The sequence below is a fragment of the Acanthochromis polyacanthus genome, chromosome 21, assembly GCF_021347895.1.
Source record: "Acanthochromis polyacanthus isolate Apoly-LR-REF ecotype Palm Island chromosome 21, KAUST_Apoly_ChrSc, whole genome shotgun sequence".
NCBI lineage: Eukaryota > Metazoa > Chordata > Actinopteri > Pomacentridae > Acanthochromis > Acanthochromis polyacanthus.
The window spans coordinates 8,017,186-8,041,957 of NC_067133.1; the positions used below are offsets into that span (position 1 = coordinate 8,017,186).

Below are 24,772 nucleotides of genomic sequence, written 5' to 3' on the forward strand. Positions count from 1 at the left end.
CAAGACACACAAAACAACCACAAAGAGACACAAAACAACCTCAAAGACAGAAAATGACCACAGACGCAAAATGAAATCAGACACAAAACAACCTCAACGAGACACAAAATTAAATCCAAGACACGCAAAACAACCACAAAAAGACAAACTATCCACAAAGATGCAGAACAACTACAAGTAGACACAAAGAGACATTTGTGCAGCTGCCTGATGTCTTGGTATGTCCTGAATAAATCTGTACGTCTTTGAGCTGAAATGATTCATAACTTCCACGACTGATATGTGTGCATAACTTAAATATCAGACCAGATAAAAGCACCAGTAAAACTGGATGAAATCAGGTTTCTGGTTATTTCAGTTTGTGTGTTTCTGGGCAGCAAACAGGATCAGTATGTTAAGAGGAATCGCAGCTGTAATCGCAACTGCGTGAAACAGGGTTAAAGGGGGTGTGCGCTTTAATTTCAGCTGATAGGGTCCCTGTTCCACCCCCAGGACTGGACCTGCATCCCCCCAGAGAATGGTTTCCATCCCTGATTAGGAGACGGTTTATATTTAGGGTCAGATTTTGGGGGAAGGGTGAAGGTTGTGGCTGCAGATGAAATGCTGGTACAGTAGCAGGAGTTAGTTAGCATGAGTCTGATTTCAGTTATATAACAGGTGGAGGACGAGGCCTTATATAATCCATCACACCTGCTCCACTTACAGATCTGGAAAACACTGAGCCCCAGGAAAAATATCCTGCCGTCAACACTATACTGAGGCTGAACAGCAGCAGCATCACAACCTCCTCCGTGAGGCTTATATTACCATATACAGTCTGCTACATTAGCCCAGAAACACATACACAGATGCTAAACTAACTAGCTTTAGAGCCCAGTAAAATACATTTAATTCACCCTGTTTAAGCTACTTGAAAGTTCAATAAAAGCTTAAATAAAACAGCTTAGCTTTAGCTTCAGTCTGTTAACATATCATGACCTGTGAACCAATAGCTTTAGTATCAATCTGTTTACATGTTATCATGAGCTGGAACCTTTTAGCCTTAGTCCTAGTATGGTAACTTTAGCTTCCCTGTTAGCACAATATCATGTCCTGGGACCTGTTGCTTGTAATTTTGGTCCGTTAGCTTTAGCCTCAGTCTGTTAGTGTTTGACACATTCTGTTAGCAAGTGTTGTGGTTTCTCTTGGATGTGCCGTCCGGTGACACTGTTGCTTTTCATGACATAATTTTATGATCAGGAAGAACAGCATTGGTCAGACAGAGACTGTCTGGGAGGAATCAGTCAAATGAACCTCTCTGAACAACAACTGGAGGTCACTTTTATACGCTTTGGACAAGAAGGACAAGTATGAGGTCACCACAAATAGTTTCTGCTCAAAGACCAAAATAGGAAACAGAGGGCCCCTTCAATCATCCTCCTAGACACAGAGGCCCCTAAGAGCCCCATCAGTCAGCCACCTGAAGATTGGGACCCTTATTTGGACACAACCTTAAACCCTTTTGAACAGTCAAGAGCAAACTAAGCACATTCCATCCTAAACAGTTGAAAGCAGATGAAGTGCATGCCATTCTACTAAATATATTAAGCAACACGTCTCGGATCAGATACTACACAAGATATAATGAACCGAAACTTGTCAGCTTTCGCCTCAATGTGGTAGCTTTATCCCCTCTGTTAGCATGGTATCATGAAGTGTAACCTATCAGCTTTAACCTCAATGTGGCATCTTTAGCCTCTCTGCTAGCATAGTATCACGAACTGGAACCTGTCAGCTTCAGTTAATTTAAGGCCATGACTGGGAGCTTATTAGCTTTAGCATCAGTCTGTTAGCAGGGTATCATAACCTCAGACCTGTTAGTTTTAGCCTCTGTCTGTTAGTGTCAGTGTTTTTGTAAGATACAGTATTATGTTTAGCATGTTTGCCAGCATGAGCTGGAATCTGCTAGGTTTAGCCTTAGCTGGTTAGCACAGTATCATGATTTAGGCCCTGCTAGTATTAGCCTCTCTGTTACTTTGGCATTATGACCTGAATCTGCAAACTTTAACCACAGTTTATTAGCTTTAGCCTCAATGTGTTTGCATTAGCCTGTCTGTTAGCTTTAAGCTGGGTCTGTTAGTGTTAGCCTCCCTTTGTTAGCATGATATCATGAGCTGGAACCTGCTAGCTTTAGTCTCACTTTATTACCTTTAATCTCTGTGTTAGCATGATTTTATGAGCTGGAACCTGTTCATTTTAGTCTCAGTCTGCTAGTGTTAGCCTTCCTTTGTTAGGAAATAAAAGCCTTTATTGCCAAGTGAGGACACACAAGGAATTTGATTTGATGTATTGCGTGGCAGTACTTAGCAACAACAAGAGACAGTAAAATAATAAATATACACACCTTAGCATGATGTCATGTTGTAGGAGCTGTTAGCTTTAGCCTCAGTGTGTTTGCATAAGCCTGTCTTTTAGCTTTAAGCTCAGTCTGTTAGTGTTGCCTTCCTTCTGTTAGCATTAATATGAGGTGTATTATTAACTTTACCCTATGTTCATTAGCTTTAATCTCCACCTGTTGGCATATTTATACATGCAGTCATAAAAGTCATATAAAAGATCCTTACGACAGGTGTCTTATTTTGAAACAAGTCGTCTGGAAACTAAAATTAAAATGGAGGCAGTTTAAGTTAGTTAGGTTAGTTAGTTTATAATATATGAGAAATTATTCATCCAATTAGAAATGCAAATGCGTGTGAAGTGATCCTGATGCAGCAGATCAGTGACGACGGAGCACACCAGCAGGTGAACAAGTTGTACTCAGTTTGATCTAAGTTTAAACTGCAACAGCACTGACGAGGTCCAACCTCAACAACACGCCGCCTATATGCGTTTAACATGTGGACCAGCACATTCATGTATTTATTCCATCCTGCCATGTTCAGGTCATTTCAGACGAAGCTCTTCTCAGTTTGAACTCGTTCACCTGCTGCATCTGACTACAGCTCCCAGAAACCCCTGCTGTGAGAACCAAGCAGCCAATCAGGGAGCAGATAGAGTAGATCTCTGTTCAACTCAGTCAATCAATTTCTACATTTAAATCTGCATTTTTAATCAATTGTATGACTCTGAACTCATCTAGGATTAATTGTCTCCATGGCAACAGACAGCAGAGGCTCACGGGTAGTGTGGTCTTCAGAGATGTTCTTCAAACAATTGAAAAAGGGTTAGGTTAAAATAAAAAGAGACATTTTTTAAAAAACAAAAACATTTCTGTAAAATATGAACATTGAAAGTGAAATATTCGTGAAGACAGTTTTGTAAGAGTGGGGACAATTTTTGACTACTTTTTTTTTTTTAAATTGAAACATTTATTTTGGAAAATAAAGGTATTTCAAAATTAGGACATTTATAAAATATATTTAGTAAAATTGAGAAGTTATTGTGAAATGATGTCTTAAAACAGAACTGGGGCCTTTTTGTAAAAAACACCTTTATGAAAGTGAAAATATTTTGTGTTTAAAAAAAATCATAATTTGTAAATTTAGGACAGTTTTAAAAAAAAATGTCTTTGAATTTTTTAGTAAATGTGTTTAGTTTTTGCTATGTGACAGCAGTGTTTCCAAAATGAGGAGTTTTTGGTTTTTCTCTCCTTCTTTTTAAAGAATATTTTGTAAAATTTAGGATAATTTTGCAAAATCCTTGTATGTATTTTATTTGTTGTAAAATTTTGAGGCTTTTTTAGCAAAAGTTAGGACATTTTTTAAAACTTTTTTTAGATTTTTGAAAGTCACTGCATTGCTTATGAAAGTGGACATTTGTAAAATGTAAAGTGCAAAATTCGTCATCAGTGACTCTTTTTGCCATTTTTTTCAGTTTGAGGACATATTTAGAAAATGAGCATTTTATAAAATCAATTGCTGTTTTGCAGAAGTAAAAATTTGATTTTTTACGTGAAAATGACTTTTTTCACAAATAAATATGAAGTTCTGGGCAATGAGTTCAGCTGTTGTTGAAGAATTTTTATTAAAAGACATTTTTGTAAAAACATCGCCACCATTCTGTTAAAGTAAATGCCTTCACGCTTTTTGTCTCACTTTTCCAGTTCAAGGACATTTTTGTAATTTGAGGACTTTAATGGTTCTCACAGGGGCAGACACACAAGCTCTCAGACACTGACAGATCTGTCAACGACACACATTTGGTCTGAACACACACACACACACACACACACACACATCCTTAGGCTCCTCCTCCTCAGCTTGGTTTAAATAGAGCTCCTCTCTGGAGCTTCGGCCTCGGTGATTCGCATCCAGCCGCCGGCAGATCAACTTCACGAGCTCAAGACCCTCAACCAAGGTAGATTTAAGACAGACACACAAAAAAGACACACAGTTTACACTTTGGGTTTTGCCATTCGTTAATTTGCCATAAAGTTTTCTGACTGAACTTTAAACAAAGTTTTCTGACTGAACTTTAAACAAAGTTTTCTGTTGCCTTTCTGCTTCTGAGTCACACAAAATCAAGATCATGTTAAGATCATAATTTTGAATAATTCTGTTCTTAAAGGCTTTAAAATGAGAAACTTTTATCTGTTATTTCCATTTTCTGCTCAAACTCTTGTAGGTTTTACATGAAACAGTCATTTTATTGTAAAGAAGAAAATTTTCTGTACTTGTGTTGTGTCCTTGTGTTCTTGTGTTTCTGCAGCGATGCCTCCAAACAGCTGCAAACAGACCAGCTTTAATTTAGTCTTTTATTGTGTAAAATCTTCTGTGAACTAAAACAGGAACCAACAACGTGTGACGAAGATTCAGTTAGAAGAAAAATTCGATTTTTAAATAATATTAATTCAGTTTTAAATGAGTCAGACACACAAGATAAATAAATTAAAAACCCTTGATGTATAGTTTGACTCAGAGCAAGTGGCATGAAGTCCAAGTAGATTTTGAATGGAGCAACAAGACAAATAAAAATTATCTGAAGGCAAAATCCCATTTTTACAGTTTTTAGTTTTTATCATCAACAGCTGTATTACAAATAATTAAATTATTAAAAATGAGATAAAACATTTATTAAAACAAATTAAAGAATAAAGAAGGAACCTTAAAGAATTTGTTTTTTTAATCAGTAAGACAGATTGAATAGACAGAATATGAGAGTAAAGATTACTAAAAAACTTCATAAACTGTTTCAAGACACAAAATGTGACAGTAAAACAAATAAAAATGTAATAACACTTATTTAAAATGCAAAATAGTGACATAAACACAAGATAAAAACACAAAAATTATAAAAATTATTTGACAAAACTTGATCAAATATTAAAGTAAAATAAAGGAAATGAAAAGCTTGATGAAAACTATTTAGGGAAATCGAAAATATAACCTAAAACATTAACAACTTGATTAAATTAAATAGCAAAATATCAAAGTGAAATCCTGAAAAAGAAAATCAAACAATTTAGCATGAATGTAGGAACTATTACTGAGGTGAGCATTTATTTTAGTTTTATTCATATTTCTGCAGGGACATTCAGAATCTTTTTTCCTTTATGAATTTGTTCATAAACTCATATTCAGTTTTTTTTAAAGATGTGAAACAAAAAAGATTTAAAATATTTCCTCACAAACTCTGGAGTCTTTCTGAGATGATTTTTAACAGGAATCTTGAAAACGATGAACTGAACGTCTTTTCTTCAGCTGTGAAGAAACAAACTGACATTAAAAACAGGATTTTATTTGTTCTCAGTTCAACTTTAGTGTCACAGGAATTTATTTTTGTATAGTTTCTCCAAATTATCTGAAGGCAAAATACCATTTTTACAGTTTTTTGTTTTTATCATCAACAGCTGTGTTACATTTTAACCTAATTAAAAATGATTCAAATTATAACTTCACATCAGTTTTTTACACACTAATATTATGCTCTGCATATCGGAAAAATAAAACTTGAAACAGTTTTTCTGCATTTTTTTCATTTAACCTCACAGTTAAATGTTGAATGAATCAAAACTCTAATTTTCTCCAAATTTTTTTTGAAAATCTCAAATTTGTTTGAGATTTTTTTGTTTCATCCAAAGAAGAACCTGAACGTTTAAACTGTTTATTGTACAAATACATACATTTTTCATTTAAATTGAAACTTTTTCTGGTGATTTTGCTCAATATCACCTGCAAACAGGGAAAATAACAGCAAATAGTTTTAAAAAATTTGTTAAAAAATGGGTTTAAAATGTAGTTTTTTTTTTTGGTTCCGTCCTGATTGCTGAGGTTCTGTTTGTAAAAACCAGCAGAACTTCAGCTGATAACATTCAGAAACACCTGCAGCTGCTGTCAGCATCTTGCCAGCAGATTCCAGTGACAGTAAAATTAGCAGCGAAGCTTTGTCCAAACTGAAACAGTGTCGGGTTCAACAGCTGAAGAAAGCATGGAGCTCATAGCAGCTCTGGTGCCTCTGAGGAGGAGAAATTTAATATTTGATGGAAAGTGCGGGGACGATCTGACGGGAGAAAACAGTGAAGACCAACAGAAAGAAACACAAAATGACTGAACATGGACAACAAGAAAAAAATGACTGACAGAATAGAGACACAAAAAGAAAAAGACACCAAGAGACACCAAACAGAAAGAAAGAGTTTCAAGACCAGAAGAAGACTCAAAGAGACACTATGGAACTAAAATGAGACGTAGAGACAAAAACAACTAACAATCGACATAAAATGGCCAAAAATAGACTTTAAGACAACCAAAAAAAGGATAATAACAAAAAAACCCACTTAGCAACAGAAAACCAGCACCAAGAGACAAAAGAATCAACATAAAGACTCATAGAGACCAAACACTGACAGACCAAATCACCAAAAACAGACGAACAAAGATAAAAATTTAAGCTCAAAGGCGCTGAAAAGTGACATAAAATGACCAAAAATTGGTGTTAAATTAACAAAGTAAAAACACATAAAACAAAATGGCTAAAAACAGACAAAGATAAAAAGAACCAGAGTCTTTAAAAAATTAACAAGAGACTGAAAGTAGAATCAGTGAGTCGGTTCACTGGAGGATTGTGGGTAATGTAGGATGTTCATTCAGTTACTCACATTTGGAGGAAAACTGTCTTTTTCCGTGTCTTATAATGGTTGTTTTTTTTCCGTCTTTGTCATTTTGTGTCTCGTTTTGTTCGTTTTCTCTCGTATTTTTGCCGTTTCACGTCTCTTTGGGGTCATTTTGTCTCCACATGCTGCAGATACTGACGTTTGTTTGTTTGTTTGTTTGTTTGTCTGTCTGTCTGCAGCATCCTCAGCAGACATGGAGCGTACCTTCATCGCTGTGAAACCCGATGGTGTCCAGAGAGGACTGTGCGGTGAGATCATCAAGCGCTTCGAGACCAGAGGCTTCAAGCTGATCGCCGCCAAATTCCTGCAGGTAACCACGGCAACGGACAACAACACAGAAACTCCTCAAAACTACTAAAAAGATAAAAACGATGAATTGTTTCCAAATCAACAGATCTGACCATAAACAAAAGTTCCTTCGATTAATTTGCCCCTGTAGCGCCCCCTGCTGGTTTCTGGTGGACGAAAGTGAAATAATTTAGTGTCGCAGAAAAGCAACTTTTACATTAAAAATGCGGAAAACGAAAACTTTGCAAGAGCTACTGTTGTTGTCTAATTTATAAACCATTATTGAAACTCCTTTTATTTTTACTACAGTATTTAACTTAACAATAATGGATTTTGATATAAATTTTTTACATTACAGATATCTAAGTTCATGTTTCTATATTTCTGTTACAGTAGTCTTCACTTGAAGCCATGTAGTGCTACTGAGCTTTAGATAGAGGAATTTAAAATGAAAGATATTAAAAAAATAAAAATACATAGTAGCTACTAAAAACGTATCAGCTAAATATTATTTCTGATTATCTTACTGATTAGAAAATGTATATGTAATAGACCATTATAAAGCTAAGCCACTGAGTCAAGGTTTAGCAAGTTTCAGATTCAAACAGCTGCTGACCGCTTCAGTAAAAGATTCAAACATGTTCAGAGCAGCTGCTGGAGTTCAATCTTCCGACAGCTGACAACACTGACAGCAGCTAAAAATACAACCACATACCGCCCCCTACAGAAACATGACTAGCCTCTTTTGTAATAACTTTTGCTGTGTAGTTAACTTCTTTCTATAACTTTAGCTGTGTAGTTAGCTTCTTTCTATAACTTTAGCTGTGTAGTTAGCTTCTTTCTATAACTTTAGCTGCATAGTTAGCTTATTTGTCTATAATTTTAGCTGTGTAATTAACTTCTTTCTACAATTTTAGCTGTGTAGTTAGCTTCTTTCTATAACTTTAGCTGCGTAGTTAGTTTATTTGTCTATAATTTTAACTGTGTAGTTACCTTCTTTCTATAACTTTAGCTGTGTAATTAGCTTCTTTATATAACTTTAGCTGTGTAGTTAGCTTCTTTATATAACTTTAGCTGTGTAGTTAGCTTCTTTCTATAACTTTAGATGTGTAATTAGCTTCTTTTGCTCTAACTTTAGCCGTGTAGTTAGCTTATTTTGCTATAACTTTAGCTCTGTAGTTAGCTTCTTTCTATAACTTTACCCGTGTAACTAGCTTCTTTTGCTATAACTTTAGGTGTGTAGTTAACGTTTTTAAAATAACTTTAGCTGTGTAGTTAGCATCTTTTTAACTTTATCTGCATTTTTTGCTCTTTACATAGCTTTAGTTTTATAGTAAATTCTTCCTATGACTTTAGCCAAGTAGCTACCTATTATATGATGCTGTGTAATTAGCTCTTCTTTCTTAACCTTTAACTGCATCGTTAGCTTTTTTAAAAATAACTTTAGCTGTGTTGTTAGCCTCTTTTTCTATAACTTTAGCTGTGTAGTTAGCTTCTTTCTATAACTTTAGCTGTGTAGTTAGCTTATTTTTCTATAACTTTAGCTGTGTACTTAGCTCTTCTTGTCTTTAGCTGCATTATTAGCCCTTTCTGTGCCTTTAGCTTTGTAGTGAGCTTCTTGTCTTTAGCTTTATCATTAGCTTTTTTTCTGCAATTTTAGCTGCATTTTTAGCCCTTTATACAGCTTTAGTTTTGTAGTTAGCTTCTTTCCATGACTTTAGCTTTAGATGCTAAATGACTCATATCCAGAATATTTCCTCTTGAAGAATGATATCAGAACACACTTGCTTTCTGCTAAAACATTTATTCTATATTACAGCTGGACGACAGATGCAACTTTACAGAAAGAACATTTGTGCACAGTTCAGTAAAATATACAGACTTATATATTTTAGAATCTCTCATATAAAATTGGACAGCTACGTTTGTATGAGACAGTTTGGCTCAATGAGCAACATTCAGTCCACACACCAGGGGGCGCTACACAAATTCAAACTGAAAGGGATTTTACATTTTGTTTTTGATTAATCTGCTGGTAACTTTGAGTTTGGGATGTTTTATGCATCAAACACTTTGATTCGGTTTGTGTTCAGGCATCTGAGGACCACCTGAAGCAGCACTACCTGGACCTGAAGGACATGCCCTTCTACGGTGGACTCTGCAAATACATGTCCTCTGGACCCATCCTCGCCATGGTAACCCCATAAACACTCGCATATCTTCTTCTGTTTATCTCTTTCCATTGCATCAGGCTTCTGTCGCTCTTCACACCGTCTTAGTTTCAAGGTCTATCAGCTGCTTTCACACCTCCAATGGGACAAAGAGACACTTGAAACCTGACAGCAGCAGCTAGTGTTCAGTGATTTACGGCAGACACTTCAGAGATTATTAGCTAGCAGCACAAGGAAGCTTCACAAACACTTGTCAATTATCAGTTAACTTCACACAAACTTATTTCTTTAGTATTTTCACACCTTGATGAGATTGTACTTGTTTTTTTATTGGGTTATGCTTTGGTGGTGCTCAGATGTTCTTTCTGACTGGTGGTTCTGCCGAGGTTTTAGGTGTGTTACAGGCGTGTTCCTCTGATTTCCAGGTGTGGGAGGGTCAGAGCATTGTGAAGCTGGTCAGGATGATGCTGGGTGAGACCAACCCCGCTGAGTCCAAGCCCGGCAGCATCCGTGGAGATCTGTGCGTCAACATCGGCAGGTAAACAAACCGCAACACACTGAATTCTGATATACTGACACAAATCTAATTCCAGGACTACAGACTCCCAGAGACATAGTTAATTTAAAACTTCTAATTACCAGTGCAAATATGAACTATTAGTTTGCTATATGATGACGATGCCAACATATAGGCTGGCACATGACTCCGGTATTTTAAAAGTCTGATTCTAAGAGCTTCAGCTAAAAGCAACTAGACTTCACTGTTTGGCTTTAATGATGTTTCACCTTCGTCTAAGAGGCCTTTTCAGTTCTGGGACATTTGTCAGACACTCACAGTGGCATCCTGACAACCGTCCACACACAGCTGGACAACCAATCACAGTCTGACAGCTGAAATACCGGAGTCTAACCTCATTCTGACCTGATGATGTCAGGTTCTGATAATGCAACACTATCTTCAACAAACACCGAGGCACACAGGACAATCCAGACAAGTTCAGAAAGCCTTCAAACTATAGCAAAAGTTTCTTAACAGTGGAGGTGTTTGATGACTTTATCAGATACTTACAGTGTGGTCCTGACAGCTCAAAGACCTCACAAGAGCAAACATGCAACTCAAGCAGCACCAGTTAGTGTTATTTTGCCACTAGGACATGCAGATCAACCACAGTAACATCAGTGCTAAATAACAGAACCCCACAGAAACTGACCAGCTCTCTTCCATCAGGAACATCATCCACGGCAGCGACACCCTGGAGAACGCCAAGAGAGAGGTTGAGCTTTGGTTCAAGCCTGAGGAGTTCGTGAACTACACTCCTTGCGCCACACCCTTCCTCTACGAGTAAACTCCATCATCCTCCAGCAGTCGATCCTCACCGATCAAACCACAACATGTAGCACTTACCAATAAAGTCTCATGTTAACAATTCTGGCTGTATCAGTGTCCTGAAATCTTTCAGTCTTGGGTTTGACAGTTATGGTATTAACTAATGAAATGACAGAACATCCTGCAACACTTGTAAAGACACAAGAAACTACAACATTGTTAGTGCATTTTATACTATCACATTTTTACATTTTACGTTTGCTAGAGGTTTAATATGTCACCCTAAATGTCACAAAAATGTCATAGTTTAGTGTGTGATACAAAATGTCTCAAAAACATCTTAGTTTAATATGTCAATAAAAATTTGAAAAAGAAGTCATACTCTAGCACGTTGTCCAAAAAGTCACAAAACGTCACAGTTTAGTATATCGATAAAAAACTTACAAAAACATCATAGTTTAGTATGTCGTCCAAAATGTCTTTAAAACGTCATAGTTTATGTAGGATCCACCAGCCAAAAAAGACAAAAACTAATATTTTCAGCTTATCTAAAGAGAGACTTTGTGACTTTTCTGCTCACATGTTGTCTTGTTGTAAACTTACTTTTTCAAATAAATAGCCTCCTAACCCCCTGGAAACCAGCGTTTGTCCTGTTTTTGTGTCGCTCCTCGGCGACCCTGAACAGCCGATTGTAATGTTTTTTAAGCAACACACCATACTATGACGTTTTTACAGTGAAGGTTCTACTATGGAACCGGTTTGACATGTTCAGGTGTTCTTTGTGTGAAAACTCAGAGATTTCAGGTATCAGAAGGTGGATTTCAACTTTCTTTGTTAACTTTCTGCTTCCACTTTAATCTAAATTTACTTCATTAAGCCAGCCCTCTGGACTTCCAGTAAGCTGTGTTCCTATTGGCTGTCCAGGTGGCTGCTTGGTGTTATCATGAACACTTGAGCAGCTCAGTGTCTTCCTGCTTTATGTCTGCAGTCAAACCTTTCCTCTGCTTCTCTTCACCACCGAACCGGGTTTGCTTCTGTCACTTTAGTTTGTTCTTTAGACGTTGGCTTGCAGCTTCCAGCAGTAAAATCCTCTTGAATGTGTTTCTTGGTGAGTTTTATAGGGCTTTGTACTGGATAGTTGTCTTGGTAAATGTGGTTCTTTAGCCACAGTTAGCACATGGTGCTAATGTGTGCCGTGATTAGTGGATTTGGTACAGCTGAGTTGTCTTTATCTTGGCTGTAGTGAGTCTTTAGAGGTTTTTGGTCAGACACATTCTGTATTCTTGTTTGTGAACCAACGCTGATTGTCCAGAAGGTAAGAGTTCCTGTCCTGATTCTCTGTTTAAAGAGCTTCTCTGGTAGACTGCAGGAGACTTTAGTGTTTGGGTTGTGCTAGTTTGGTTTTTGTATGGTTTCATTTGGACGACTATCTTGAGGCCTCTCCATGTGGTTTAGTGAGGTTTTCTGTAACGGTTCTACAAAGCAACCTGCAGCAGAAGAGACTTTGAGAGTTTTTAGGAAGTTCTGGAGACCAGACTTTAGAGCAGCAGAAACATTTGTCAGCAGTTTGAGCAGGAGAAGGTGAGCATCAGAGTAGAAATGAGAAGGAAACCTTCTTGATCCGTGTGGTGAGGTCCTGTACCAAGAGTTTGAGCAGGTTGTGAAGAATCTGTAGTTCTTTGGTCTGAAAGCACCAGAAGAGTCGACTCATTAAAGGAGAAAACAAGAGATATTGTTGGTTCTTCTGTCGCTCTGCAGTTTCCAGTTTCCTTAGACTGAATATCAAGTTTCTATTAAATGATTTACTGTGTGAGCCCAAGAAGATTTCAATAAACTCTGAACACAACACATTTTATTACTATGTTAAATCTTTTTTTTTTTCTTAAAATGTGGGCGGCATGGCTCAGTGGCTAGAGTGGCCGTCTTGTAACTGGAATGTTGCTGGTTCGATCCTCTGCCCGTCGAGCTTATGTCGAGTTGTCCCTGAGCAAGACACCTAACCCCTAATTGCTCTTGGTGTGTCATGGTTAGCGTCTTGCATGGCAGCTTCTGCCATCAGTGTGTGAATGGGTGAATGTGATGTATCATGTAAAGCGCTTTGGATGAAAGCACTATATAAATACAACCATTTACTGAACATGACCAGAACATCATGGTTCAGTATGTCGTCCAAAATATGACAAAAACGTCATAGTTTAGTATGTCGTCTAAAATATGACCAAAGACACCATAGTGTAGTATGTCGTCCAAAATATCACAAAAAATATAACAAAAACATCATAGTTTAGTATGTCGTCCAAAATTTGAGGGTTCAACCCTCCAGCTCAAAGGCTGAAGTCCAACCTCCCGAGAAAAACGGTCAAGTCGAGACTCGAGTTAAAAAAAAAAACTCAAATGACAAAAAATCGATGATAAAGGCGCAAAAAAAAGACCAATTAGTATCTGAGTGAGTAGCTCAGGAGGATGAGAGGAGAGACTACCAAGTGGAAGGTAGTAGTATCAAGACCCACCAGTGGCATTTTTCTTTCATTCTTTGTCTAAGTTTTTCAAAAATTTTAAGCAGGGTCTGGTCTTGAACCAGCAACCTGCAGCTCCATAGGCAAACCCTTAACTCACTGAGCTACAGATCAGGTAAAAAGATGACATTTTTAGAGCATCAAATGTTGGACGACATACTGTATGTGGTCCAATATATGAAAAAAGAAGTAATAATTTAGTATGACGTCCGAAATATTACCAAAGACGTCATAGTTCAGTATGTCGTCCAAAATATGACCAAAGTGACCATAGTGTAGTATGTCGTCCAAAATATTACCAAAGACATCATAGTTTAGTATGACGTCTGAAATATGACAAAAACATCATAGTTCAGTATGCCATCCGAAATATGACCAAAGACGCCATAGTGTAGTATGTCGTCCAAAACATGACAAAAACGTCATAGTTTAGTATGTCGTCCAAAATATTACCAAAAATGTCATAGTTTAGCATGTCGTCTGAAATATTACCAAAGACGTCATAGTTTAGTATGTCATCCAAAACATGACCAGAACATCATGGTTCAGTATGACGTCCGAAATATGACAAAAACGTCATAGTTTAGTATGTCGTCCAAAATATGACCAAAGATGTCATAGTTTAGTATGTCGTCCAAAACATGACCAGAACATCATGGTTCAGTATGACGTCCGAAATATGACAAAAACGTCATAGTTTAGTATGTCGTCCAAAATATGACCAAAGACGTCATAGTTTAGTATGTCGTCTAAAATGTCATAAAAATATCAGTTTAGTATGTCATCCAAAATATGACAAAAACGTCATAGTTTAGTATGTTGTCCAAAATGTCATAAAAACATCATAGTTTATTGTTGTCCAAAATATGACCAAAGATGCCATAGTGTAGTATGTCGTCCAAAATATGACAAAAACGTCATAGTTTAGTATGTCGTCTAAAATATGACCAAAGACGCCATAGTTTAGTATGTCATCCAAAATATGACAAAAACGTCATAGTTTAGTATGTCGTCCAAAATATCACAAAAAATATAAAAAAACGTCATAGTGTGTTGTCCAAAATGTCATAAAAACATCATAGTTTATTGTCATCCAAAATTTGAAAAAAGTCATAGTTTAGTATGTTGATAAAAAAAAAAACACAAAGATGTCATAGTTTAGTATGTTGTTCAAAATTTAAAAAATATGTCATAGTATGTCGATAAGAAAACTGACAAAAACTTCATAGTTTAGTATGCCGTCCAAAATTTGAAAAAAAAAAAAGTCAGTTTAGTTTGTCATCCAAAATGTTTCAAAAACGTCATAGTAACTATGGCATACGTTTGTCTGTGAATCCGTCTGCCTATCTGTCTGTCCTTCTGTGTGAAAACAATACTTAAAAACAAACTAACGGATTAGATGTTGGCACTGATACGGTTTATAATCTGGATCCACGGCTTTATTGGGGATTTCCCATTGGGAGTTGCTGGCACTGCGTCACTGTAACCATGACGTAAACACTGTCAGTTACCCGCCGACGATCACGATTGCGATCCTACTACAAAATGACTGATTTACCAGTTGGAAATCATACAAGGAACAAATAATTCAACTGTAGGCCATTTCTGAGTCCCATCAATCCCTGCTGCCCGCCACATATTTAGGTCACGCAATGTAACAATCCCCAGCCAGACATGTTAAGTTCAGCAGTTAGCTTTATTTTGAACACAAATTTACCTTTCTGTCCTTCACTGTTTTCTTGTCTCCATTCCAGCTGCTTCTAAGTTTAAACACATCCTTTGCTGGACAGCAACAGCGAGGAAGCGTTTTCTTTCATCTTTATGTGAATTTTCGGACTTTTCAGCAGCGGTGCTTTTACGCCAAACATATCGTTTTGCATTGTGGCCAGAAAGTTGGATTTTGGTTTCATCTGACCAGAGCACCTTCTTCCACATGTTTGCTGTGTCTCCCAGGTGGCTTGTGGCAAACTTTAAACGAGACTTTTTATGGATATCTTTGAGAAATGGCTTTCTTCTTGCCACTCTTCCATAAAGGCTAGATTTGTGCAGTGTACGACTGATTGTTGTCCTATGGACAGACTCTCCCACCTCAGCTGTAGATCTCTGCAGTTCATCCAGAGTGATCATGGGCCTCTTGGCTGCATCTCTGATCAGTCTTCTCCTTGTTGGAGGTGAAAGTTTAGAGGGACGGCCGGGTCTTGGTAGATTAGCAGTGGTCTGATACTCCTTCCATTTCAATATGATTGCTTGCACAGTGCTCCTTGAGATGTTTAAAGCTTGGGAAATCTTTTTGTATCCAAATCCGGCTTTAAACTTCTCCACAACAGTATCTCGGACCTGCCTGGTGTGTTCCTTGGTCTTCATGATGCCCTCTGCACTTTAAACAGAACCCTGAGACTATCACAGAGCAGGTGCATTTATACGGAGACTTGATTACACACAGGTGGATTCTGTTTATCATCATCAGTCATTTAGGACAACATTGGATCATTCAGAGATCCTCACTGAACTTCTGGAGTGAGTTTGCTGCACTGAAAGTAAAGGGGCCGAATAATATTGCACGCCCCACTTTTCAGTTTTTTGTTAAAAATGTATAAAATATCCAATAAATTTCATTCCACTTCATGATTGTGTCCCAATTGTTGTTGATTCTTAACAAAAATTAAAATTTTATATCTTTATGTTTGAAGCCTGAAATGTGGCAAAAGGTTGAAAAGTTCAAGGGGGCCGAATACTTTCACAAGGCACTGTAGATACTCAGGAAAGAAGGGATCAGGAGACATGTCTTTCTTTTATACATTTATTTTAAGAAAATACTGACAGATACTACTAAGAACTATGTACATTGTGTTTTTATTACAGCTGAGAGGCAGCAGGGAGCTTCTTCACTTCTTGGACAACTTGGCTTGTTTGTTCTTGGGAGGCGCCCACTTCAAACACATGGTGTCCACTGGAGAGAAAAGAGAGGAAACGAGCTAAAACGTGTTGAGAACAACTCTGAATGCCTTTTCAAAATACTGTTTTGTCTGAGCTGCTGCAGTCACTGATGGAGACGAGAAGCTTCTCTGTGCTCAGTCCACTAGCTAGCTTCTACTGTAGCCTGCATGTGAGGCGTTTAAGGAACATCTGTAACTTGTAGTGTCAATCTAAAAGTAGATGTTCAGCGGTGAGGTGTTTGTGAGTTTTATTCATATTTAGTCTCTGGATGGCAGGAATGTAGCACAACATGGATGTGAAAGCAGCTCTCTGTTCATTTAAATGTGAAAATGAAATAAAAAGCATTTTATTCATACTCATGTAGCCCTGACGTCATTAACAGTGGGTAGAAAGGGTCTGTGGATGGATCCTCTACCTGTAATCGGTGGTTTCTTGTACTGGGCGCTCTTCAGATGCTCCTCCACCAGTTTGGGGGTCACACAGATGACGTGTTGACCTTTCCAGTACTTCACCATGTTGAGCGACTGCAGCGTGCTGATGATGTCACTCTGCGTGATGCTGGTCATCTGACTGCAACAAACATCAGAATGAGACACGTAGGCAAAAACATCGGATAGAATCTCCTCAAAGAGACTCAGGATTAATCAGTTTAACTTAACCTGATGAAATGAATAAATTGTGATTCATTGTGGACACATTTTGAGCATTTTTGGCCACGTTTTGATTAGTTTTGGACAGTAGAAGCTGAAATCAGCACCAAACTAACACTCTGAACTTCTATTTCCTGAGCATTACAATTAAAACAAAGCTGCCTTTCAAAAAACGACTCGTTAAATTCAAATCAAACTATTTTAAAAGCATCAGACAGCATTTGTCTCCATCTGCTGCAAAGCTCTCAGTATGATTTTTCCTCATCTGTCCTCCTGTCTTATAGTCTTCCAAGGTCCAACTGCACTATAAACAAATCCTTCAAGTGTTAGATTAAAAGCCAAGAGATCAGAGATCTTTCCTCTGTTTTGACAATTTTCGCTTCTACTCTCATGCACCATAAAGTTTTAAATGATCTATAATCTTGCACTGAGTTGAAAACCAACAACAAAACACAGCTTTTGTTCAGTCTTCCCTCAGTTAAAACGATGAAGTTAAATTCCTTCCACACCAACATCAGAGACTCAGGAAGCTTTACAGAGTTAAAAACCAGCCTCAAGGTTTGGGTGAAAAAACGGTCACAATCAATGATGAGCTTTGATTTATTGCGTTTACTGATTCTGTTTATTACCTCACACTGCAGACGGTAACTTCTGTACTTTTGTTGTGTTTTTTTTGTGTTACTGCTCAGAGACAATAGACGTAAATTAGCAGCCAGCTAACTCTGGAACAAATACTGTGATTTCTGTAGGGCTGGCCCGAATAGTGGATTCTGGTCTCCGGATATTTGGGCCATATTAAAGACGAATATCTGAATATTCGTTCCGCCCTGTAATGGCGTGGCGCGGCGAAGACGGCCCAAATATTCGGATCCATTCGTCTGGGCTCGTCTTCGGCATCTTGTCTTGTGTTTATGTATCGAAGTGAAGCGTGACGTCAGAGTCGGCAGCCACCCGGCCATTCGGGTGGTGTTTACAAACATGAATGGATGAGCCGAGACGTGCGATGAATATTCGGACACCAAAATTAATGTCCGGATACCGCCGTAGTGAATGAATATTCGGGTCCAGCCCTAGAATTCTGTGCTGTAAAAATAAACATTGAAAATACATAAATGCAGTGATCAGAAAACTCTTTGTTGCACAGTTTGCAAACAAACTTTTATCCAAGCTGACATCAAGAAGATTTTTAACCCTCCTGTTGTCTTCATTTATGGGCACCAAAAATATAGTTTCCTTGTCTGGGAAAAAAAAAAAAAAAAAACTCAGCAAGAAAATTCCCGAAATTTCTGAAAATTTGCAAAACCTTCAGGAAGAAAATTCCAATCATTTTAAGTTTCCCTTAAAAACTGTATTTAAAAAAATCTACCAAATTTGGCAAAAGAATTCTTGTAAATATTTTCAAAAATGAGTAAAAATCTTCCAAAAGAATCCTAACGATATCTAAAGTGATTACATGTATCAGTAAAACTTCTAATATTTTACTTAACATTCACACAAAAAAATCAACCAAAATCCAGCAAATTTCACTGGATATTGGTTGATTTTTTGTGAATGTTCTTAAGAAATTTTTTTTAACATTTTTTTACCACCAAAAATTTTCTGACATTTCCCAAAAATGTTGAAAATGTGGATGTCAGAAGTTTCACTGTGAAAACTGTTTTTTTTCTCCACGTTTTCAAACTTTAAAATGGGTCAATTTGACCCGAAGGACGACATGAGGGTTAAAAGAAAAAACTTTCTGCCCAAGAAGCTCAATGTGGTCTCGTCTTCCTTCACTGTTCAAACTTTCTTGTGGCCGACGTTACACTTGTGTGTTTTCTTCACGGCTGGAAAACAGACTTTAGGTGCATTACTGCCCCCTACTGGGCTGCATCAGCGTTACCAGTGTGCCAGAAATTAGGGAACTGAGAAAGGTGCTATTAAATATGTTTAATGTGTGATTAAATATGTTTAAATGTGCGATTAAATGTGTTTTAACGTGTCATTTTTTCTGTAATTAATTAATTGAAATGAATACATTAAAGTTCTAGTCCTAATTTACAGCTTTGATGATTTTCAGACTCATATTTGTACGATTTGTTGTTAATTTTGTTTAATCAGCAGCTTGTTTCACATGTAAACTAAGCTGCAGATGACAGGAGAAGCTGCAGAAATGTCTTCTCTGTATATCCAATCCTTCCCAGTTTGATAGAAAAGCAAACAGTCGTCCTGATAAAAGGTTGAGTGATGCTGGCGTTTGTGCGTCTACCTGAGGTCTTTGATGGACAGCGTTCCTCTGAAGTCTCTCAGGATCTCCAGTAAAACCCAGGACCAGTAACTTCTGTAGCTCAGCTTCCCCAGGTCAGACAGAGGTTTCTCTGGAGAACCGACTGTACTCTCTAACTTGGACAGTTCGTAACCTGCAAACAGCAGCAACACACATTTACATGAAGACTCCTACCTTTTAATCTAAGGACTAGTTTCTCAATCACTCCGTTGTTTCATTATCTATCACATGACAGAAAACACCACGGTGTTTTTTAGGCTCCAGTTGTTCATTACAGTCGTCTTTCTCCTGTCCTGACATGTTGTGTTGTGGCTCTTTCCCTTTCCACTGGGAGCACGAGGCTCGCTCTAGCCAACAGCAGCAGTGCTATTCAGGGTGGGGGGGTTTAAGGTCACGCTCACAAGAAAATGTCTATGCATGCAAAAAGCATGATTTATACATGTAAATAACCATAAAATTATCACGCAACTTTGTGATATGGATATCAAACTTACCATTATCACAATGATGATAGTTTTTCGATATATCGTGCAGCTCCAGTTAAAAGCAAATTGACTTTCATATTATTAACCAAAGAAGAATGTTTTGTCTGCTGTTGTTAAATAAGAAGGCAAAGCTGTAGGCTCCTGCATTTCATTTATCATTTTAAAGATTATATAAGCTAATAACTAACACATCATAGCTGCTGTTACTTACTGAAGGCTATGAGGAACTTCCCGTAGCCTCTGCGTTGGTAAGGAGGCAGTGTGAGAATACAGGCCACGTTATTCCCGTCCGGAGACTCTTTCTCCTGCAAAACAAAACCGCAGGTTCCAGTTCAATGTTCTGAAGACAAATCTAAAATGACCCAAAACTTGTCCACAACTACTGAAAATTTGTCCAGAATGACAGAAATTCTCCAAAAAGAATTGAAATTTGCCTAATGAGTTAAAAACGGTCCATAATGACTCAAAAATGATCCACTAAAACTAAAATTTGTCCAAAATTATTCAAAGCTTGTCCGCAGTGATACAAACACATCTAAAATTACCCAAAACTTGTTCATAACTGGTCAAAATTTGTCCAAAATGACAGAAATTCTCCAAAAACGGTCTATAACGACTCAAAAAATGACTCACAAAAACAAAAACTTGTCCAAAACTATTCATAAACTGTCCACAATGATTAAAAAATGGTGCAACATGACCCAAGACATTTCTAAAATGACCCAGACCAAAGACATCAGCCCCCAGTGTTGTTGACCTTTCTGTATGAGCCGGCAGCTCTTGTGCCGTTAAATTCAGAATGTCAGGCTACTACCGTCTACATATGCAGAAGGAAAGTTAGTATTTAAGAAATTTGTGGCAGTTTGCATCACAACTGACAACAACGAGTTAATTTTGGTAGAATCTGGGAAGAATTGATGATCAGTGTTGTTCTTGAAAGACAGCCAGAATTCTTTCAGATGTCCAGACCGTTCTAAGGCATGTTGGTATGGACAGAGATCATTTCTGAAACGGTACTAAATCATGTTGAAATGACAGAGAATAGAAATAAAATAGAATCCCTTCACTGTCCTTGTATTGTGCAATAAACAACAAAATTAAAAGTGCTACATATACAAAAAGCAACTTCAAAAATATCAAGTAAATCGTGTGAATAAACAAATAAACATTAAACACCAGAGGCAGCAGCTGTATGAACGCTCACTTTGGAGAAGTAGCCGACGATGTGCGCTCCCTGTTTGTTGACTTCAGTGAGGATGTAGAAGATGAAGGGTTCGACATCAAAATACAGCGTCTTGTGGTCCAGAAACAGTTTCGCTAGTAGACAAAGATTCTGACAGTAGATCTGTAAACACAAAACCAGCAGTCAGTCATCACCACGTCAATAGTCTTCACAGAATCCACATCGTTTAGCAGTAAATGCTCACCTTGTGGTCTCGTCCGTCCACTTCATAAACCGATATGTTGCTCCTCCTGTAGATCTCTTTACCTGGAGGCTGTTTCCACTGACAGTGTGACTGAGGAGGCAAAGGAAAAAAAGAGGAGTGAAATCAACCGATTTGTCCAAAATGACTCGAAATTTGTCCAGAGTAACTCAAACTTGTCCAAATGACTTAAAAATTCTCCAAAATGAACTGAGATTTGTCTAATATTGGTTGTCTCATACAATCAATAAACAATGTTCAAAAATATCTGATACTTCTCAAAAATAACTAAAATTTGTCAAAAATGAGCCAAAATGTCCCCAAACATGTCCAAAATGACTCAAAATGTGTCCTCTGTAACTCAAACTTGTCCAAAATGACTTAATTTTGGTTGTCTAATACAATGACTAAACAATGGTCAAAAATTACTAATACTTGTCAAAAACAACTAAAACTTGTGTAAAATGACCCAAAATGTCCCAAAACGTGCAAAATTACTCAAAATGTGTGCAAAATAACCTAAAACATCCAAGTTGATTCAGAATTTGCTCAAAATGCCTCCATGGTCAACAATAATTCAAACTTGTCAAAACTCATAACGTGTGCAAAACGACTTACGATGTGTCCAATACCAGTAAAAATTCTCTCTAATGACTCAAAAACTGTCCACATTAGCTAAAACCAAACGGTTTCCAAAAAAAGTGTTTATAACACCTAAAAATTTCGGTGCGGCGGTGGCGGCTTGTGACACAGACGGCCCGAAAATTCGGATCCTTTTTCGTTTTTACAAAGTTCTGGCCAACATTTCCTCAAGACAGATTAAACCCACTGTAAACCGACCTTCGTTGCCTTCGTTTTGTCTTCAGCAGAGGTCTTCGGCATCTTGTCTTGTGTTTATGCAACGAAGTGAAGCGCGACGTCAGAGTCGGCAGCCACCCGGCCAATCGGGTGGTGTTTACAAACATGAATGGAGGAGCCGAAATGAGCCGAAGAAGAAGAAGGCGCAGGGAAGAGACGAGCTCCGAATATTTTCGTCTGGGGGGAGGAGGGAGTGATCACATAGACATATGTGTATATGTTATAGACATATGTGTATATGTTATAGACATATGTGTATATGTTTATGTGATCACATAATGAGATGAGCCGATAAGTGCCGATGTGGGCCGAAGGTGGACAGGAGACAGTAACGCGGCATATTCTTTCCGCCCGGTAACGTCCGACGGGGGGTGGGGGGGCGAATATTCGGATACCAAATTAATATCCGGATAGTGCCGTAGCGAACGAATATCCGGATATTCGGGTCCAGCCCTAAATGTGTCCAATACCAGTAAATACTAACAACTCAAAATTTGACCAAAATGATTCAAAAACTAAAGCAAAACAGTCAAACTTGTCTAAAATGAACCAAAATTAGCCCAAACAAAAAACTTGTCCAAAATGACTCAATATATATCCAAAGTGATTCAAAAACTGTCTGACTTAGAAGTGGTCCAAAACAATAAAAATTGTCCAAAATGACTCTGAATTTGTCCAAAATTATTTAAAACGGCAATGATGACAGAAAAATTGTTAAAAATGACTCAAAATCCATCCAAAATTGTTTAAAAAACTGCCCACAATAACTCAAAAATGGCACAGAAAAACTAAAATTTGTCTAAAATAGCCCAAAATATTAATATTTCAACCTTTGCAGCACCAGCACACACTGAACAAAAAGCTATCCACAGACTCACACATACAATCACTCTTTGACTCAAACTAAAAAGGCACAAGAGTGGCTATTGTTAAACTTTGGTGAGGAAATACTTCAGTGTCGTACTGACCAGGTGATGTCTGAACGTCTTCTCGTACTTCATGTACTTCAAGCAGTACTCGCAGATCCACAGTTTGGGCTGTTTGCCGTAATCTTCAGGAAACGGTGAGAAGTACCAGGCGTCTATCTCAAAGTTTCCTATCTGTATTTTGTCCACATATTTCACTTTGGTGATCTGAGGAAGAGAAACCATTTAAATTGTATTTAACCAAGCAGTTCAGATAAAACTGAGGGAAGGGACTAAATAAAGGCGGCTTTAAAGACGCACTGCCTCATGCTCCTTCTCCAGTGCTGCTGTCGTTGGGTCCATCTCTGCATACGTCTGCAAAGGAAACATCCCTTAGATTAATAGAATACCCTAAAGTGTGACATCAAACAGCAGGAAACAACCAGCAACTCTACCTTCTGCACATGGTTGATCTCGTCGTGTTTGCGCTTCTGGTTGCGAGTGATCTTCCTCTCAGGCTGGTCACCTAGATCGCCAACACCTCCGATTTCTGTGCTCTTTCTGACGGCATCCTTCACCGTCTTAGTCAGAGCCAGACGGGCTTTACCAACCCACTCATCAAGACGCCGGTTAACTGCAGGAACAAAGAAATTACATGAGGATCATTAGCTGAAGAGACATGACATAAGAGGATGAAGCATGGGGACATAAAAGTAAATATAAGGATTTAACCAGTTCAGGATATACAGCAGTTGATTTTGTACTTACATCCTACATAGTGGACATAAAACTCCTCTCTGCCCTCCTGTTCATTCAGCCGGGACTGAATAACTTCTGCTGTGTCTGAAAAATGAGAAACACCCATCAGTTAATGCATCTTAGCACCAAACTCCATTCACATTTTGAAGACTTGACAGCTTCACAGCTTATTAGACAACATATTTGGGAGTACATTCCGTTTAGAAATAGTCAGTCGGTGTGTGTTGAAGTATTCTTTAATTCGGCAAAGAAATAGTCATCCAGAATGTAACATGAGTGTAAAATATCAGGGGAAATATCTTTTTTTAAAGGGGCTCGTCTGTTGTTTACACCGCTACGACCTCATCATTAATGCCGAAAGTTCCTGAAAGCCTGAAAAAAGTAGCATATTAAAAGCAGCCGAATTACGCCTGATAAGTAATTATGTCTCAAAACGTAATAACTCATTTTGGTTTGAATTTCGTCCTGAATAAACTGAACCGCGCTACCACCGCAGCTGACATGTCATCGGAATCCGGGACTAACAGCCTGAACAGCGGCTCCACTTACGCCACGTCTTGTCAGCTCTTTGACACAAATACGTTTCTCCAATTTCCACCGACACCTCCTGCTCCCTGCCGCCGCCGAGCACCCCTCCTCCGTCCGGCATGTGCTGGCTACTAGAGCCCCCGGCTTCTCTCGGACGGCCAAGGCCCTCCGCCTCGTCCTCTTCCCCGCCACTGCCGTTGGAAGAGCAGGCAGCCGTGATGCTGCTGTCCAGCTCTCCACGCTCACTTTCGATGTGACTGGAATCCATGTCCACGTCCATTGTGTGTCCAGAGTGCTTGTTCTTGTTGTTGTAGTTCTTATGAAACTCGCTCCCGCCAGTCATAACCTCCGCCGTTTTTAAAAACAACCACACGCCGCTGCGACTCTGCGCAGTTTACAGAGAGGGGCCGGACCTCGACGAAAAAAACGGCCAAGATGGCGGAGGTAGGACGTCAGTTCCGTCCATAGATATCCTTCGACGTACAACTACTTCTCCCATGAGGCTTAGCGCTATGTCGCTGTTACATATGTTAACCGTTTTATTTTTTTTCTTCAGAGAAAAGTGCTT

The 24,772-nt window shown here is 38.2% G+C and overlaps 2 protein-coding genes across 2 annotated transcripts; one reads left to right on the plus strand and one right to left on the minus strand.

The window, feature by feature from the left end:
• The first annotated feature begins 4,204 nt into the window (after nt 1-4,204).
• Nucleotides 4,205-10,978, plus strand: LOC110955132 (nucleoside diphosphate kinase B-like). Its single transcript, XM_022200014.2, has 5 exons — nt 4,205-4,335; nt 7,270-7,400; nt 9,472-9,573; nt 9,975-10,087; nt 10,778-10,978. Exons 2-5 carry the CDS (start codon nt 7,284-7,286, stop codon nt 10,893-10,895), a joined length of 450 nt encoding a protein of 149 aa, XP_022055706.1. The 5' UTR covers nt 4,205-4,335; nt 7,270-7,283; the 3' UTR covers nt 10,896-10,978.
• Nucleotides 10,979-16,178: 5,200 nt separating this feature from the next.
• kat8 (K(lysine) acetyltransferase 8) lies at nt 16,179-24,639 on the minus strand. The gene is made up of 11 exons (XM_022200000.2): nt 24,226-24,639; nt 23,686-23,760; nt 23,373-23,551; nt 23,239-23,292; nt 22,981-23,145; nt 21,158-21,247; nt 20,935-21,075; nt 19,942-20,035; nt 19,228-19,378; nt 16,745-16,899; nt 16,179-16,342 (listed from the first exon to the last, which is right to left on the minus strand). The coding sequence occupies exons 1-11, from the start codon at nt 24,545-24,547 to the stop codon at nt 16,278-16,280; spliced, it is 1,491 nt and encodes a 496-aa protein (XP_022055692.1). The 5' UTR covers nt 24,548-24,639; the 3' UTR covers nt 16,179-16,277.
• Nucleotides 24,640-24,772: the final 133 nt, after the last annotated feature.

Coding starts and splice junctions, on each gene's coding strand:
- kat8 (XM_022200000.2), bottom strand. CDS start 24,547: ATGACTGGCGGGAGCGAGTTTCATAAGAACTACAACAACAAGAACAAG. Junction 20,036..20,934: donor TCGTCGGCTACTTCTCCAAA/GTGAGCGTTCAT, acceptor TTTGTTTTGCAG/GAGAAAGAGTCTCCGGACGG. Junction 16,343..16,744: donor CAAGAAACCACCGATTACAG/GTAGAGGATCCA, acceptor TTTTCTCTCCAG/TGGACACCATGTGTTTGAAG.
- LOC110955132 (XM_022200014.2), top strand. CDS start 7,284: ATGGAGCGTACCTTCATCGCTGTGAAACCCGATGGTGTCCAGAGAGGA. Junction 9,574..9,974: donor CTGGACCCATCCTCGCCATG/GTAACCCCATAA, acceptor TCTGATTTCCAG/GTGTGGGAGGGTCAGAGCAT. Junction 10,088..10,777: donor CTGTGCGTCAACATCGGCAG/GTAAACAAACCG, acceptor CTCTTCCATCAG/GAACATCATCCACGGCAGCG.